The 19,736-nt window shown below is 35.6% G+C and overlaps 1 protein-coding gene across 4 annotated transcripts in view; it reads left to right on the top strand.

Annotated features, from left to right (window-relative positions):
* Positions 1 to 19,736, top strand: part of CNKSR2 (connector enhancer of kinase suppressor of Ras 2) — a 211,849-nt gene that overhangs the window by 81,735 nt on the left and 110,378 nt on the right. For all 4 annotated transcript variants that reach the window (XM_061988583.1, XM_061988584.1, XM_061988585.1 and 1 more), the window contains exons 6-8: positions 5,679 to 5,798; positions 12,330 to 12,389; positions 16,859 to 16,927. In XM_061988583.1, coding sequence (XP_061844567.1) covers positions 5,679 to 5,798; positions 12,330 to 12,389; positions 16,859 to 16,927 — 249 coding nt within the window. The remainder of the gene's footprint in view (positions 1 to 5,678; positions 5,799 to 12,329; positions 12,390 to 16,858; positions 16,928 to 19,736) is intronic.

The raw sequence follows: 19,736 nt of genomic DNA on the forward strand, positions 1-19,736 counted from the left end.
GGGAATATTGAAGCTAAGGTGTTTCAATATTGCATATACTTTTCAAGACAGATAGAAACTTGGTCTCTAGTCTGAGTAAAATTAAGTACAGTGACAAAAATGTGTCTGTTTGCTTGACTAGAAATGTCTGGTGACCCTATTGATGCCTGAATTGAAGAGATAACAGATGAACAGTTTGAGGAAAGGCCATGGCTTGTGGAGGCCTCTGAAGCTAGCCACGTCCCTAAGCACTTCCACTCTACTGGGGATGACAGACATATTCCCAGCACAAATTGAAGTAGCCACAGAACAGATAGACATCTAATTTAGTCACCTTTAGTTCCTCACCCCCCTGGCTGAAAGACAGAGCAATTGTGGAAAATCTATTAGAAATTGGTACACTACAGTACAAAAAAACCAGGAGAAACTGAGTATTGTCCGACATTCTTCATGTTCTGGGACGCAAACTAGTTGCCTACTGAGTCAAAGAAATGTTTCCCCTCAAATTTCTACCAAACAACTAAATACTGTACAGTGAGTCCCTTCCCCCTTACCAGAAAAGGCTATCATGTCAAACCATGACACAGTGATTTTTTTTATCCTCCTTTGACTCATTTAGCTTTGAACGTAAAGACTGTGGTGTAGCTTTAATCTGCAATTATAAGTTTGACACTGGATAGAGAGGAGAATTTATTACTGAAGTACAGTGATGAGTTACTGCAAGAGAACTGAAGTCATTGCTGTAAGGCTTTTAGTGAGAACAGGAACTGTACAACAAAAGGATAAAATGTAATCATCCCTTGATTTAGCTCAGTTAATCTTTTGTAACTTACTTTTTCTTTGGCAGGGCCAAATCCTTTTCCTTTGTTCAGATATGTGTCACACTGAAAGCAGAGTGCATCTTAAGAAAGGCTGGGCATTTTTAATGCCTGATGATTTTTTATGGAGCAAAATGTTCATCTTCCTGTGTGTCTTATTGTGGCCAGTACTGCATTGCAGTGGGGAATCAACAGTTAGAAAAGAGAAAAGATTCTGATCTCCTTAAAAATGTTTTCATAAACAGAAATGTAGTTTTAGGAAGTAACAAAGCATAAATACCATTGGAGAGAGGAAATCAGTTGTACTATCACTTGATTTTAGTGAAAGTAAATAGACATCTCTAATAACAGCTCGTGCCAAATAGTTATGCTAAAAAATAATACATTCAGAAATTGTTACGATCAAAGCGAGTAGCAAAAGTGCACTGTTTGTGTTCTTTTCTTCCACTCAAATTAACTGAGTAGCCTATGTGCAAAATATTATGTCAGCCCACTACTTTCAATCAAATAAAATTATAATTTAAATACTTAATAATTAATAAATAATAATAACAATAATAATAAAGCAGTAACACAAATACGCCACACTCCAAAGCCCTATATTTTTTGAACCTACATAGTTTGCCAAATTGGTTTTCCATCTGACAAGATGAAATCTCCAGTGATCCTGGGGAGCTTACAGAAAATTGAGTCAAACTAGGATGAAACATAACTTTTGATGTAGCCAGTGTTATCATTTGAATTAGTAAGGAGTGAACCTCAGGAGTCACAGTGTAAACTGTTCAGGAAAAAGAGCACAGAAGTCAAAGGCAGTTTACTTGGGAACTTTCCAAATACAGTAGCAAGTTACCTATGTTAAATTAATACTGTTCTTGTGCTTGTGGTAGCTTCTTTGCAATGCAAGGTCCTCATGCACTGAATATGTTTGAGGTCTTTTTTCCATAAAGAAGCCAAATGGGGAGGAGGCATACTCCTGATGAAAAGGCTGTTTTGTCTGTATTCTGATTATACTGGCTGGTATATTAAAAAGCCTTGGGAGTAGTAATCTGGGCAGGAAGTGAATGGTAGTTACTTCCAGAGCCACTGGTGAAACTGTTGTAAATTGACACATCTATATTCTATGAATGTGTCCCAGAGCAATCATCCAAGCTCAAGTATGTTCCTGTGGCTGAATTTCCCTCCTTCTCTTTCTCCCATCCTCCACAGACACACACACAAAGCAACAACCCACAAACGATGAATGAGATGTTTCTGAAAAGAAAGGGAAGGAAAAATGTATTATTTTGCCTGTGTCAGCCTCTTGTCATGTTTCCAGTGGGAGCCCATGTATGCTGTCTTTGGAATGCAGAGAGGACATCTGCTGTGTAAGAGTAGGCCCCTTGGTGTCCTGGCTCTGGGCAAGCTCAGAGTTCATGACAATTTGTCTTTTATGCAAACCCAATGGGCACTTGATCCTACTTACAGTGCAACTCTTTAACCAAGAGTATTTAAACAAAATTATTGAAATGTGTAATAATAAAAAGAAGCTTGTAAGATTCTGTAAGAACCCTAACACAAACTGGCTTTTTACATGTTCAGAATAAAACTAAAGGTGCTGGTAGATATTTTTTTTGTAGCACCTGAAAATTTTGGATGCTTGGGCAGAAGCCAGGCCCATCTTCTAAGAAAATTGCTTTGTGTTCCCAAGGTCTTGAAATTATGCTGGAACAAGAAAACTGAAATGAAATGCATACTATTCTGAAATTAGATAAGCAGTTTCATTAAAAGCAAAGTAGCTAGTCATTCTGTGGAAGTCTGGGCAATGTGAAAATGGCAGTTTCCTACGTAATAGCCATGAGTCTTAAATTCAAAATCCTCTGACAGCATACATCCTTTCTCATCTAAAGGAAAGGACAGTTCTCACAAGCAAAGCAAAACATGTTTTAATGAAATTAGTTTGCAGGACAGAACTATTCCATAATTGCTAAGCAGATGATGTTGTGATTAGGCCTCATTATCAAGAGTGACTGTTCTTGAGAAACTCTCTTTATGAATGCAGTTAGTTCGTGTTATGATGTCTTACTGAATCACTCAGGTTCTCTAATGTCCTATTAGAAGAAAAAGAGCCAATTCTGTTGGTTAGAAATAGAGGGAAGTAATTCAAGAACTTTTGATTTATTTTTTTCTGTACCTTTGTTTTCTTTTGCTGTTTCCACTCACCTCTGATACTAATATATGATAATAAACCGGAAAAGAATTAAAGAAGTTTTAAGAGTTCTCGATCTTCAACTTTTGTCTTCACCCTAGTGAGATCTAGGCACTCATGAACTGCAAAATATTCTTTAATAAAGCAGCAGAGTTTTGCCTCTAAGTATAATTTTTGCTAGGAAAAGAGTTCGGTATGCATCCCTACATTTTGAATGAATGTTTACATTTTGGAAAGGTCATAGAATTTGAAGCCTTAGTCTGAAAGAACATCCTCTAATCGTAGGGTCTTCTCTAGAGACTTTGATGCAGCTCAGTTGTTCTACCTAGAGTGCACATGAAATCATGCTGTTGGACAGCAGTGTGAATATCTAAGATGGAAAGAACGCCACAAGACCCGAAAGACAAAAATCTTTTAGAAATGCATTGAAGCATATGGCAGATTTTTCTGTCATAGTAACTTGGTGATTTTGGCATCCAATTTTCCCAGAGCTCCTCTGGGGGAATATTCACACCACTTTGTTTTAGGATCTCAACCAATATTGGAATACTGTAGGCTTACTGTATGGACTTGTTGGTACACCTCTCATGGAAAGACAGAGGGAGAGCAGCTGCTCCAGGGAGCTATTTAATGCATCTCAGATTAGGCTTCTGTTCCATACAAGACAGCGAAAGCCTTTTTTTTTTAAGTCTGTGAACTTGAAATGATATAGCTTGTGTTAGGTGATAGGAACACCTGTGTGTTTTGGCATCACACTGCAATGCAACAGTTGGGAATAGGAGAAAAAAAATCATATGTTAATTCATTGTAAGTAGAAGTTTCTCTGCAACTGATAAGGACCTCATAAATTTAACAGCTTTAGAAGAGACTCACCCATCTATTCATCCTATTAATACAAGTCTAAAGATGTATGAAATATTTAATAATTCTTCCATAATTGTCAGTGCAGTTACAAGAAAGATGAATATAAATAACATACTGCCATTGTGTTAAAAAAGCCAAACAAACAGTAAATCTAAGCTTTCATTTTTATTATGGAATTTTATGTCATCTTAACATTTTTTAAACCATAAACTCAAAGCAATTTGCACATATTCCAAAAGCCATAAAAAACCAATTTTACAATAAAGTTCACTTTTTCACTTCTTGCTAATTCAAGTGAAGCATAAAGTATTCTTAACTCCATTTTATATTCCCTTTCTGTAGTAATGATTCTGCATCATGAAATACAGATAAAGCAGAAGGGACAGGGATTGTGCGTGTGTCTATGTTTGAAGGTAATGCTGTCTCAGAAAGATCGTGTTGACAGTAGAAACTTTACTATATTTTCCATTAGATTCTGATTTGTTTATTCATTCTGAAACATTATTATTATTTAATCAAATAAGGCATCTGGATCCAAACCTAAACTTCCAACTGTTTATAAATAAAGAGGAGAGCATCTCAATTTCATGTTCTGTAACAGGATTAAGGTTTCTTTGTCACTGAATTTTTTTTCTTTTATCACTGAAGTTTTTGTTACTTTTGTTTTTACATAAGGTATTTGTAGCTTGACATCTGGAATTAGAATGCTGATCTGGCCAAGGAGGTTACTTCCAGGTTTATGTTATTTTCACAGAGCATTGTTGTACATATTTTTTACTCTAAGAAGTTTGCTTTGTAATCTTGGCAGAGTGGCTTATGCAGCAGTCTTGTGCAGTTGTGTTGCAGTCATTTGAGGAGACTAATTAGTTTTCATCATTTCAATTTGTGAGCAGCTAAGCTGGTTCTTAGTTGGTTTTGGAGGTACCCACAGTTTTGGGACCAGAAAAAGGTCCTAATCCCTCAATTTGCTGACAAGACAGGTGTTTGGAAACCCGAACTGAGAAATCTTTTGTAATTGCTAAAAGAAGACTTCACAGAAAACACTGAATCTCTCAAAAATCACTTGCTTACAGAAATATGAGAGAATGATAGGAAGAAATCACAGCTTCCCTGCTTCTGAAAAGTGAGTGTTTAAGGAATGAGAGATAAGGAGATACACGGTACCCATTTGTCAGTCTCAGCCTTTCTAGAAACTTTTTATTTTGGTCTTGCTGAGAAGAGGCTGCCAAGGATAACAGGTTTAATAATTATCCCATTGTGAAGTTATTTATTGTAATCTTCATTCCTGTAATAGTAAAACATGCTTGGCAGGGTTAGAACATGAGAAACTCACTCCAAAGTCAATTAGTATGTTTTATTAGTATAGAATAAACTTCAAAGATAATGGGAGTTATCTGTCAGTGTTAAGAGCCTGATTTTAATCTGTGCTGAACATTTGCATGTACAATGGAAATTAGTGGGGTTTAGGCATACTTAATGTCTTTGCAAAAGATATAAGCAGAGAGGGGGGTTGCAGCTCACCACGTGTTCCCTGCATGCCTGGGCACAGCTCAGAGGCAGGACACCTAACCTTGAGAGCACATGGGAGTGGCTCGTGCCTTCCCTTTTTCTTTCTACTCTGATGCAAAAGCATTTGGCCTGGCCTGATGCTGTGTCAGTCCAGGGTCATCACAGTAAATGGATTTTGTATTGTGCTTTCACCTTTCTCCTTCACTCCTTGTAGATTCAGCAGTCGGATTTAATACGTACTTTAAAAATACGATAGTTTAAATTGTAGATTGATATGCAAATAGCACTGTTATTGTGACCTTTTCTTTTTTCTTTTTTCCTAGTGTAAAACTCTCTCTGGGGTTTGTGATCACATTATCTCGCTCTCTTCTGATCCGCTGGTTTCCCAGTCTGCCCACCTCGAAGTGATCCAGCTTACAAACATCAAGCCAAGTGAAGGGCTGGTAAGAAGTACGCAGTTAATCAAACCCATCATACAGGATGAGAGAGTGACTTTTTGTTTTTTTTTTAAAGTTCTATATATGGAAAGGAATAGGACATTTTCCATTTAAAAGTCTGAAAACAGTTTAATCTCTCATGCTAGTTTGGTTTCTTATGCATCTGGGTCAACAGGGAAGTGTTTTGTACTACTGACCATTGTATGCAAAGAGTTTACAGAAGTGGGAGAAATGAGCGAGAAGTTCTTGTCATGTATACCAGCGTCTGAAAAATGGTTCAGATTGTTCTAGGATCTTGAAATCTGAAGGGACTTAAATTACTAAGATCAATTCAACCAAGAAGCGTGGGCTTATGCACAAAACCTGTCAAATTCTGGAATATGCTTCATATTATCTCTGGGATATAAAGTTGTTTTATAAGTTATTCAAGGGCTCTACAGCACTGATGACAAGTAGCTTATTGAATTTTATTGCTAAACTCTTACTCAGGTGCTTGTAAAGGCTCAATGCAGCCATCCTTCCGTGTTTGTTGCTCAAGAGTTGACCATTGATCTTCTGTTAAGTAAATACCCAGTACCCACTGCATGGAAAAAAACAGCACTGATAACAGTTAAAAGCTCTATGAGTTTACATCACTAATATCTCTTGCCACAGTCCTTGGAGATAGTAGAAGGTGATCAGAATACAGTTAACTATTTTTTCCCCTAATGAAATAGCTTTTGCAAATTCTGCCCTGAAGATTATTCTCATTCCATTTTCTAGAATAAGGACTGCTGCTGTGCTCTTTGCAGCAGATTTTCAGAGTTATTTGGATGGTGTAGTTTGGAAGAGTGTTTTTGTTTGTGAGTTGATTCTTGCTGAGTTTTGGGTTTCAGTTTCATTTACTTTCTTTGAAAAATTTGTTATGCCAAGGTATTTAGAGCAATTTTACAGTAAATTAATGCTCTGTTGTTTTGGAAACTAAAGTATTACACAATTAAAGTATGATAATAAAATCCAAACACTTAGATGAGTAAATATTACACCATCCATTGTTTTAGACTACTATTTGTTTTCTCTTCCTCTACTGGCTCTCTTTTTTTATCTCTGAATCCATTTTGAACTAGTCTTCCAGGATTTCAGCTTTTCTTGGATTCTGTCCTCCCTCTCCTTCTCCTGCAATTTTAACTCTTCCACCAGCTCACTGCAGTTAACCTTTTGAAATACAACGTTCTACCGTAGTGAAGAAGTCTTCCCTCTTCTCTTGATCATCTTTTTTGGATTTCTGTCCTTTTTTATCTGAACTTTCATTTCTTCTCTTTTTCTGTTTTGTGACTGTTTGGGTTTTTTTTTCTTCATTTAAGTCTTTCTGTAGGATGGTGTTAATCCCCAGTGACTGAAAAATGTTAAGTGGTATTTTTGTGAATAAGAATGTGTTTCATGGGTCTTCGTGGGTCTGTTCCTGATGGGTAGCTGATGAGATAGAGAATCTCTTCCCTCTCTGTGCCTCTGTTTTACACCCTCTGTCTGTCTTGTCTGTTTAAACTGGAAGCTCTTGAGGCAGGACTTTTTCTTTTATTATGTGTTTGTGAACCAACTGAGCAGGGTCTTGATGCTAACTGAGACCTACCATGTCATAGTCATAAAAAAATGTATATGTCTTTTTTAAAAATGGGAGATACCAACTGTGCAGTTATACAAACCTTAGAATAATACAATGCTATTTAGATATAGTCATATCTTTTCCCTCTATCCTTGCCTGCATGCCACTATGTTGTTCTCTAGATTATGAGCTCTCCAGAGCAGACGTCAAGGATGATACATCTACATCGAAAGGGTGAATATTGTACCTTTCAGTTCATTACAGTGCCAATCTCACTAACAGATCATCTTTGTCAGGTTATTCTTGGTGCTTTATATGAGAGCTTTGCTTTTGGTGGGCTTTTTGTTTGGTTGATTGTTTTTTAAACTAATGTCTTTCAATTAAGATAGAGTGAATGCTTATCAGTACCGTCCCGTTGAGTGTTAAAAGTGTCAGTTTAAGAACTGATGGTGGAGCTTGGAGTTGTGAATATCCCCTACACATCATGAACACTTGGATGGATATGAAGCTTGTTGACTTCTGGACATTCTTCCAGGATTTCTGCAACAATGGAGGTGCAAAAATGGATTGTCAACTTCTAGATTTTTGACGGTTCTGTGCTGGTTCTACCGATCATTGAATAAAATCTTCTGTAAAAATGAGAAGGCTCCAAGCAGAATGAAAAGGACAAGGATGGCTGCTAACTGGAAAGAATTTTTGGTCATCTAGCATGAACAGAATATTTAATATGTCTTAAATTTAATATCTAAGAAGCTAAAGCAGTTCAGAGACAGAACATTTCTTTTGAAAGAAGAAGATAAGGAAATTAAAACTTTGGAAAACAATGCTATTTCCCCAAACTCATACGGTGAATGTATGCTGGAATTGAGAAAATTATTGGAGTTCTTAAAACAAATTGGAGCATGTCAGGATGTTTTAATCAGCACAAGTCGTTCCTTCATTATGATTGATCTATTTATGTGGAAATGTAAATATCAGTCAGAGATAAATGTAAATTGTCAGACAAATACCTTAATGCAGAAGGAACAGACAAATATGTTGCAGGGTTTACAATGTTTTGTAGATATTAAAACTAATTAATGCCTATCAGAAAAAACAGACTAAATAACCTGGCAAGTGGAAAATGTTGTTAGGGTGCGATCTGGGGAAACTTTTGAGTACTGGGTAAAGCAGTGTTATTGGTGGGTTTTTTTTACCTCTATCACTGGCTTGTTACCTAGATGTGATACGTGACTGGCTGCATACAAGTGCTCTCCAATGAGTGTTACTACAGAAAGAGATATGGCCTGCAGTAGCTGTGAAGTAAGAGTGGAAAGAGTGCTGTTAGGCTAGAAAATTCCTTTAAAAGCTCTAAAATGGATTAATGTGTTCAGCTTTGCAATCACCAGCATGTTGCCTTCTGTAATCACTTCTTTTTGGGTTTTGGGGTTTTTTTTTTTTTTTTTTGAGGATTTGGAAGTTGTTTCATCTGTATCACTAAGCAGAATTTAATTTTGTGAATTTTGTGGTTTTACATAAGTGATGTGAAAGAGACAAAACTGACTAGTTTAGATAGTATCTTTTACTAGGAAACAGACTAAAAGCATTACTGATTGACTGAAAACAGCATATTTAGGAAAGAAACAGAATACTGTATGCCTTTTGTTTTGCTTAACAGTCCCTTTCTATTTTTTCTTTATTTTTATCTTTTTATATTTCTGTTTATTTTTAATATAGAACAGAATATCAGGGAACCGTGGCAAGGGTTGATTTCAATTTTCAATTTTTTCCTGTTCGTATTGTCATTTTAATCCTCGTCAGTTTGGATATTGTATATGTTGTCAAGTTCCAGGTATTCACCTAGCTTACTAGGTTCAGAAAGGCAAAAGTGAATTCACCAGAACATGAGACATTCTGAATTCCTCTTTGCCTGCTGAAGGAGACACAAAACAAGCCCATTGTAAAAAATCACTCATAAAATACAAGTGGTAGGTAGAACAGGATGTGACAGATGAGTAATGGTTCACTGCTGACTCCCTGGTTGGAAAGTATTTTCCAGGAATACAGTTTACTACTGTTCCTAATACTTGTCCTGAGTTATCTGGTTTGAAATACTGGAGGAGGTGGGAGAAAATTGTGAATAGAATTCTGAGAACTCTTCAGGATTTAAGAGTAAGTTTGGGGGATGCCATTAAAATGGTGTTGTGGTGAAAGAGTAAAAATTCAGTTCTGTGTATGATAAAATGAAATTAGCGTCTTCTTTTAATTTCTGTCCAGCATTGCATAAAATATGTTAAAAATATCAGTTTCTATTTTCATTTTTTAAAAAAAAAAAAAAAGAAAGAAAAAAAAAGAGTACCAGATCTCTTTCCTAGCCCCTAGCTGAATAATATTTCACACTAAGATAAAATACAATGATTGTTTTGAAGCTGGACTTCTACTCATAACTGATTGAGACAATCTCTGATATAATTAAGCATGCGTTGCCCAATCTTTAATCTAGACATACCTTTGTTCTTGATTACTAGGGTGTTTACCTTATGTTTATTTTAGCTATATTAACTGAATTACCTTTCTTTTTATTTGACCTGATTCTTGTAAATTCATAGGGACTATGGCATTATCTTTGGATACCTAAGATGTGTATCTGCCAATTCTTTTCAGTTCTAATGAACAACACACGCACTGATCTCCCTGTATTCTTGGTCGTTAAAAGTACTGTTGATACTGTGCAGCCACAATGATGCAGAGAGCGGAAAACTTGAAAATGTCCGTGGTATTCTTATTTCCATTCTAGGTCAAACATTGTAGGCCAGAAACAGTCTCTTTCCTATACCATTTCCTATATATTGGCCACTTAAAACAAGGCATGGAGGAATGTGGGTGAAAGGCTCACTCATCTTTCTGTTGCATATTGTTACTTCTCTCCATTTAAAAACTACTTTGTAAACAGAATTGTGTTGATTTTTGAAAAATTAAAGTGCCTTGAACTAGCATAACATTTATTAGTTTTGAACATGTGGAATAAATATAATCTGGGGTTTTTTGTTGCAGCTTCCCTTTTCACTTTCCTAATATGTGCAAAATCTTGATGTTAGCCTTCAAAGAAAATTCTGCAAAACTTATTTCTCCTCTTTTGCTTTTTCAAAGTTCTCTAAATTTGTAGAAAATACTAGATTGGATGTTAACTATACTCTGCCATGATACCATACTTAAATGACCTTACTGTCCTTCAGAATAATGCTTTGCACAAAACTGAACACTGTTTAGCCATTATGTGTGAGACTTCATCCTTGTCTTTCACCCTGATATTTTAAGTTGAAAGCAGTAACTCGCTGTCAATAAAAACAAAGACATGATCTTCTTCAGAAATTGCTCCGTGTAGGAACTTGACTCATAGTTCTGTCACCATGAAGTCACCATGATTTCAACTCCTGGCATGTTACAGAGTATATGGTCAAGTCACTTGGATCTGGATCCTCAGGGGGATTTAGGCCCTGATTTTTGATGGTTTGAGGGTAGGTATGAGTACCAAATAACAAATGCCAACAAATCTCAGCCTCTTGTGTGGCTCATTACCCTTTTGGTAAAATGTGTGTATATTACTGTTTCCCTACCTCACAGGGGTGTTGTGAGGATAAATGTATAAGAAATTGCCATTCTATGTTTGAGATAACTGAGTTAAGCAGCAGTGTGCATGGAACTAATCAAAAAAAAAAAAAATACTGAAGGTGCATAGAGGAGCTGGAAGTTGAAGGATGATGTTGGAGGCTTCTATCTGTGTAGTAATGAGCAGATTCTCTTGTTTTGTTCTCTTCTAGCTGTGACAGCCCTACATGACAACAGGACTTGACTCCACTACTGCTATGTACTATGCAGAGGAAAACAAGAGTTTAGTTTTGAGGCCTCCTGTCCTGAGAAACTCATAAAGTCCCGTCCCCCCCCCTTTATTTTTCCCTGGAGATACCATCCAGTTTGTTAAGTGGAGATGTTTGTTTCCACTACTCAAATGTTTGTGAGTTCTGGTGTCAGATTAGTTTAACCTGATATATCTTCTTTGCCCCTTTGTCATACTTAATCACCAATGAGTGCACCCTGTTCCTCTGCTAGGAGTGGACTTCTTTGTGGCACTCCGATTTAAAGATAGAAAAAATAGGTTATGGAGAGAATGTTTACTCAAGCATTCAGTCTTTTTGTGAGCCAGTGAGAGAAAAGGAGGTTCCTCAGGAGCTGTTGCATTCTCAGCATATGTCAGTTTTCTCTTCTTTTTCCTTCTGTCCTTGTCTTAGTGGACGCTCTTAAAATGTTTAAATAATGACTTGATGAACAAACAGATTTGAGCACTGTCTTGCAGGAGCTTCTATCTGTTCACAATCTATCCCTTTTTTCCTTAGTTTTTTGAAATAAGTTGAACAGGTAGTGAAGTTGACATTTAGGTTTTCATCAGTGCGTTTTATAGCTGAACTGTTTACTGAGATGAATGAGAAAGTTTTAAAGCCATTTGCAGACATGCTTCCAATCATTGGTTATTGGTATGAAGGTCATATTTGCAGGAGCTCTACCAGAGCCCCTAGATCTTTTAAAGACTTCCGTAGCTTCCAAGGCAAAATGAAAGTATGGATCATTGTAAGGCAATTTGTAATTCTGTTTCTTTTGTAATCAGATGTCATTAGATTTGTAGTTCAAAGACTATATTAAAAAAACTGGAGAGTACTTCTGGAGATGACTGTGGTAAAAGTTTTAGTTTTCTGTCATTAATTAGGGCCAGAATCTTTTGCACTGTTCTCAAAGTGTATCAGAAAGTACTTTGCTATCCAAAGACAAATTCCTCATGGCGTATATTGAAACTCCACAAATCTTGAAAAAAGAAAAAAAAAATTAAACTGGCTTTTCTTTTAGAGATATGCAAGTTATGTTTGGATGGTGATGGTTTGTGAAACACTTAAAAATTCTTTCCCATGATGTCTTTTTCTTAGGGTATGTACATTAAATCAACATATGATGGTCTCCATGTAATTACTGGAACAACAGAAAATGTAAGTATTGTTAATACTGTATGTTCAGGCCTGGAAACCTTTTTGACCTTACTTGTGGTTTATGCTTTCCCTTTGCTATAGACTACATTTTGCTTGCAAAAGTGTGCTAGTTGGCTGTGGAGGACCAATGGCATGTTGGAGATCAGAACTGCTTGTGCTTGTTTACCTCAGAATTGAAAGAGCTGTTCTCACTAGAGGACCAGGAGAATCTGTTTTGATCTGTTCCTGCAAGACATCTGAAATGTTGTATTTGATCAAGATAGGAAATAGCTGTCTTGGAGTTACCTTGCTCTGTGAACAGAAGATAAATGTCTCTGTTATGTATAGGCTGGTATGCAGGAGTTTACTACAGTAACAGACAATCAGCTTTTATATTTTCGATCTATCAAGTTTTATTTTGTAATAAGTAAATGCATGGAAAATAGGATATCCTTTCATGTTGACAAAAAACCATACATTTCTGCATGAACTTCTGATTAATGCCTATAGAAAGGAACACTTACTACCAGTGTACTAATTCTCAGTGAAGGTATCAAACACCAAGCAAAACACAATAGACGACTTTTCAAATGGCTTTGAAATACATTTTTACACAGTATTTAGAGAACTGTCTGTCTGTTAGGAAGGCTTCTACCTATAATCTTCAATGAACACGGAACAAGCACTAAACAATACTGAACTGTTCCATGATGTTTTACACAATTCCTCTCGAGGATTTTGATGGCGTTATCTTAAAATGACCATCTCAGAAATGTTTCTTTTATCTTGCTACTGTGTCGTACTGTGGAAAGTGCAAACTACCTACATGGTATTTACAGCTGCTGCATTTGATTTGCAGTGAGATTCTGTTAACATCTCAGTAAAATATCCCTTCATAGGAACTGAAATCTGATAGCCTTTTTTGCTTTCTGTTTCCTTCTGCTGAATGTGGAATATCAGTGTGTTATACCAGATAGATAATACCTGTTGTAGAACTTGGGTGAGTGCCACCTGTCTCAGAGTAAGTAAAATGTAAGAAATTTCAACCTTGAAATTAAGATTCTAGGGAGTTAGACTGATAGCTACAGATATCATCAGTGAAATTAGCAAAACTAATAAAAAATAATGGAACTGTAGTTGAGCTTAATCTATAAAATATATGAAGGAAAGATGATGGTTTTTAGTTTAATTTCTCTCAGATTAAAAAAGGAACCATTTCTATCCACAATTTACTAATATTGGATTTAATTTCCCAGGGGCAAAGATAAAAATAAAATCTTAATGCATTGCCTCAAAACTCTTATCTTTTTTGATTCATGAATATAAAGCCATGTGAAGAAGCTTCAGTCGTGATGACTTTTGTGCTGTCATTACTGACACTTTCATTCACTACAACAAGTGCTCTCAGCAGACCAAGGAAAAAACTCTTGTTTGTTAAAGCATTTGTGAAAGAGTAAAACTTTTGAGAAAATAAGTTGTCTCAAGCTTTTAAACACATAGTTGCTAACTGTAAACAGTAAGAATCCAAATTCTCTTTCCTTGAACAGAATTTTGTGGTCTTTTTCTTTCCAGTTCTGCTCCTCCAAGTGAGACCTTGACAGACTTTTTGTCTGACACTTTACTGAAAGATCACAGAGGAGCACTTGTCTTTTTAACAAAGTAACATGGCAGTGCTAGCCACATTAATGTACCAGAGTAGTTTTTGTAGCCACAGTTCTTCTTTTTCTATTTGACATTCCAAGTGTTTGATGTCCAGCTACAAAACCCCCTTAGAGTTTGAATTTTGCTGTTCATCATTTGGAGTCATATCTCCCAGTACATCAGCCCTGCAGTTCAAAGCATCTGATCTCTGAAACTTGAACTGTGAAAGAGCAAGGTTCTTCACAGGTCACTGTCCTGTAAGAGCTTCTCTTTGATGGTCCTGTAGCATTAGAGGAAGTTGAACTTTGTTACTCGTGTCTTCTTTCTTTTGTTTGGAAGTAACAAACCTGAAGGGTGTGTTGGTCCAGCAAGAGATTACAGCTTTCTTGTTGAGTAGCCTGTTTAGACTATGTTGGAGAGACTCCTAATTTCCAGAACAAATACATCCTTGCAATAAGGCCATTTTGTAATTTGGTTTTCCAATAGGTAAGAATATTTTCTAAAGTAGTAACATGCAGTGAATCATCATCAAGAGTGTAACTTTGAAGGGAGTGCTCCTGGTGCCCCACTTCACTATGCACTGGTTAAACATGTAGGGTGCCACTAGATCTCAGGGAAGAGAGGCCATTCAAAAGAAATAACACCAAAACTTCCATTCTGGACATGCAGCAAATGTGCTCCAGGGGATCTAAACTGGTCTTTCAGACAGTGTGGGTATACTGAGTGAATGGGACAAAGACAGCGTTTAGCCTAAAGGATAAAAATCTATTTTGAAGAATAAATCCTAAGCAGATTCTGAATAGCTTATACGATATTGCTGTGTGAACCTCAGCTACAGGTACTTCCATCTGTTGTTCAACTCCCTGTTGAACTGAATTGCCAGCTAATGAAGATAAAGGAGTGATGTGACACCCTTTGTTCCTCCTAGTAGGACTTCATGAATGGATTTTTTGCTTAATGATCAGCATATGCTTCATAAGTTCTTCCCTGTTTTCTTTAAAGAGTGATGATAAAAGATATTATTTCTTTACAGCAAGGTAAAGATTTCTTGGGTGTGGGAGGGAAGTGAGAAGGAACAAAAGTTGCAACTTCTTTATAAGACCACAGCCTTAAGACTCCTTTGTAAATTATTTTTACCTCATCCTGCATTGTGCTCAAGGCATAATTGCAATACGAGGGTTTTTTTTAGAGTTTCAAGATTCTCAGACCATATTTTGCTGGCTTGGCAAATTGCTAGACAAAATACCCATTCTGTCAAGATTTAAGCTGCAAGTGCTGAAGTCAGTACAAGAGGAAGTTTGTACTGTAATAAAGTTCTGTAGAGTTCAAGGGTAATGACACAAGATTCACTTGCATTTACATTTTTAAAGTCTTAGTTGTAACTACATCTGAGCTAAAATAGCAGTATTACATAGGAGGATTATAAAGATTGTTAAAGGTATGAATGAGTAAGTGTCAGTACTGAAATGGCAGGCAGAATACAGTTCATTAGAACATAACCACCAGTGTTAAAATTTTTCCACAAGTCACTCAGACAACACTTTTAATACTGAAATATTGCCAAAAAGTCAAGGCTGTTGTTCTTAATGTAAGTAATATTACAGTTTTACTGTCCCAGCTTAATTTAGGATTTTTTGAGCAATGTCTCCTAGTTATGCATGAACAACCCTTCTTTCAGCTTCATCTTTCTCTTGGATAGCTTCCATTTAAACAGTGTCCTTAACTTAGGCCATGAATTACGTGCAATTGTACTAGAAAACTGTGATGTAGCCATGGGACATATATTTTGAATGGGGATGTTTATTAGATTATTACAAACAGGCCACATATTAAACCTGAAGCATATTCTCTAGACGACCTGTTATCTCACATAAAAATGAATTTAATTGATTTTTTTTCTGTAAAATTCATAGCAGCTTTTTACAAACCTGCTCCTGAGCATCTTGTGTGTTTTTTTCAAACTGTCAGTCTCACCTTGAACTTTTAAGTTGACTAAGTGCCTTCATAGACTGGCAGCCACATTATTGATTGAAAAAAATCAAAGCGTTGTCACTAAATGAAAAGCTGAAGCTACTTAGTAGTTTCCTCGAAACATGAGGTATTTCCCTCAGAAAACTGTTGTTCTATTTTAAATATAGAAGAAGGGAAAGTTTTTTAGGGAATGGTGCTTTATGAGGGAGGATTGGAGTTATTTGTTGTGGGTTTTTTTAGTTTCAATTTTGTTGTTGTTGTTGAGGTGATTTTTTAAGGCAAAACCACAGATCCAAACTATTTTCTGAAAGTGTGACCTTCATAGGATTTTGATGCTAGTTGTATTTCTTTTGACCCAGAAAATAAATTACCATTTAACTTACATGGTCTTCCTAGCTGATACTTAACCTAATCCTCTCTCCTTGTGGACTCTGAAAAACAGTAATTTACTGAAGTTCTCTGCAACATATTGTAACACTGTAGAACAAAAAGGCAATGCTGTGAAATTTATGAGAAATTGACAAATGGTCTTGATAGGTCCAAAATTCAGCCAAAGATTGGCTTTCAAAGCTTAAGAGATGTCAGGCAGATTAAAGCACTCTTTGACAGAATGAAATAAAAAATAAACCCTTTAAATTTGTTGCCTTTAAATTAAAACACCCAATCATACTTTCCTTAACATTTGATTGTATTATGTACAATAGCAGAGATTACTTTTTTCCAACAATTTAGTTTTTCATTAAATATTTCTTTATTTCACAACAGAATGTCATTATCACTCTAGCCTCATTTGTGTAGTTTAGCAATCATACTGCTGAAAGAGAGATGATGACCAGTAAGAACTGTATTCTTTATCATCTCTTTTATTTTAAATTCAGTCACCTGCAGATCGGTGCAAGAAAATCCATGCTGGGGATGAAGTGATTCAAGTTAACCACCAAACTGTGGTATGTATAACTATGTTCTGTGTCAATTGGAGATAGAGGTGTCATGGCACATCAGCATGTGTAGAGAAGAAATGTTTAGAAAAATGTATTTTTATAAATCATTATTTATTATAGCATCTACGTTTCCTTTCTGCTTCTGAAACCACATAGTCTTTAAGTTCTTAACTTAAGTCCTGATTGTCTTGAGTATCACTGGAGATATCATGTTAGGCTAAATAATTGTGGCTTGGGAGATGTGTTAGGTGTTTTCTGCTTACTCATGCTCTACTAACAGTTGGGTTCAGTCTGATAGAAGGTTTGGATTGAAAAGGTTCAGGGAACTGGGAATGTGCGCTTGTGCGTTTAAGATCAAGATTACATTGTGAAAGCTGGAAAACTTACCACTTTCCAAACCTACTGGAATATGTAGAACGTAGTTTACAAGAACAAGAGCATGTAAAATTGTCAAAATGTGCCTAGGGTGTATTGCTTTATTAAAAGACACATTTTTAAACTTGGAAGGTTAAGATTAAAAAAATCTTTTGGATGTGATAGGCAAGAAAATTAAAACCATGCAAATTATTCTGTCTGTGAAAATATAAATGAAAGTGTCTGGTGATTTTATTTAGCCTTGGTGAACTGTTAAAATAAAATTACCCTTTCTAAGGTAAGGCTTGGTATCAGAAAAGAGCAGACACTATGGAAAGCAAATATTATTTTTCCAAAGCATAAGGTTTCTTAAGGGTAATAAAAGTCAACATATAGTATTAATTACATGTGTCTTTGCAAGCAGTTTAACTGATAAAATGATATCCCAGATTGCAATTATTAATATGGCAATCATTTGTTAAAAGTATGTTTTGTCATTTCCCATGGGATTCCACTTCTAGCTTTAGGGGATTGTACATCATGTCAGCACCTCTGCACAAATTAGTGTAATAGTTCAGAATACCCTCCAGCAAAGTTTGACATTAAATATAGTGTACATATGTGAAATTTAACTGATGAGAAGGTATCCTTTGAGATATGCAATGTAATCTAAGCAGATCAGGGTGAATTTAAATACTTTTTTTGACCATAGAGATTCTTCATAAGTATTGTATCCCATGTTTGCTGACATGTACAATCAATGACTGATTAATTTTTCTACACAAAGAGAGCTTATGACATCAATTTAATATAAAAAACAGTTTAACACATTATTATTTTGGCTCTCAAAATGTAAACCTATCTGGAGAAGCACATCAACAAGCATTCAGTGCTCATGCTAGCTAGTTTTTTTGCCAACAAATTCTGATGGTGATATATAGCAAAGTTACTTTGTCAATTTGAAAATTTCCAGTCAACCAGGTATTTGTTATAGTTGTCTTGGCACATCTATACTGCATTTATTTGATGAAAAGATCAGTTTCTTACTCCTGAAACTAATAATAAAGACATTTTGACAAGACTTAAGATGAACTTTGTTAACTAGTTGTGTGAAATTTTGAAAATGGCATTTGACTGTTTTGACTTTTTGCATCAGCGAGGCTAGGTATTTTGAGACTTACAGAAGAAGAGTTAAGTGAAGTCCTAGGAAAAAGGACCTTAGACAGCTAAGACAAACAAATTTTTTGGCAGTAACATTTGCTTTGGAGGATGTGTATACTAATAGATTAAATCGCACACATTCATATGCTCTTGCTATCAACAATATAATTAAAATCATTAGCATCATTCATATTGTATAAAAGTAGTTTCTTTGTATTTAAATTATGCTTGTCCACAGAGTCAGCTAGCATTCTCTTAGAAATATGAAAGCACCTCCTATGTTACCTGTACAAAGGTGCACTTCTTTCACTTTACGATTTATAAAGGCCAAATATTCAATCTTTTCTATAGATATTGCAGTATTTTTAAAAATATTTTTATTTATTTTAGCAAGAGTATTAGTCAGTCCTTTTGTACTCTGGCCCAGTCACAAGGAATTTACTGTCCAAGAATCTCTTTTTCCAGGAAGAAGAGGTATTATTCCTTACAGTGTTTGTTACTTTGGAGTTAAATAGTTCTGAAGATAGTACATGTTCTGTTTTCTGTTTATCGAGTTTTTTCACACTTCGTATACTGCTCACCAGTTGAAAACACGGGATCTGTTTTTCAGCTTCTTGTAACTTCTCATACATTATCACTTGTATTGTCTAGAAATAAATATGACTAAATTTTTTTAAGATCTAACTCTAAAGCTGTAGGGAGTCATTGTTCACATGTAACTGCTATTTAGATAATGTCTTGTATGTGGAGAATCAAAATCCAAAAGAAATTAACTTTGATTTAAAATTTGGTTGAGAGTTAAAACTTTTTTTCTGTATTTTCTTCAGTTATTTCACTGTATTCTGTTTGTCAAGATGACAAACCTGGCTTTCAATGCCTTATATTTCAATTAATAAATATAAATATGAGGAAGGGAAGTTCCACACAATTATTTTTAAAATCCAACTTATTAGCTAACACTTTTTTACAAGAATCACATTTTAATAATTGTGAAAAGACTGTTCTTCAAAAAAACCCCTTGGCTTTCAAATAAGCAGATGACAAAGTAGAATAGTTAAGTAACTTATATTTTTTTTTATTACACACATCCTAATACATGGTGTTAAATAGTTTTAAATTTACTATTGACATCCTGTGTTTACTTGTAGTAGTGCTTAATCTTCATAGTATTTCATTTGGCAGTGAAATAAAAGGATTTCAAGTGATTACCCCGATCTTTTGCTATGTTGATACAAAACATGCATAACAGGATGTATTCCACTTGTTGCTGGCAGGATGTCAGGAACATAAATATATTCTG

Source organism: Colius striatus, chromosome 1 (assembly GCF_028858725.1).
Source record: "Colius striatus isolate bColStr4 chromosome 1, bColStr4.1.hap1, whole genome shotgun sequence".
NCBI classification, from domain to species: Eukaryota; Metazoa; Chordata; class Aves; order Coliiformes; family Coliidae; genus Colius; species Colius striatus.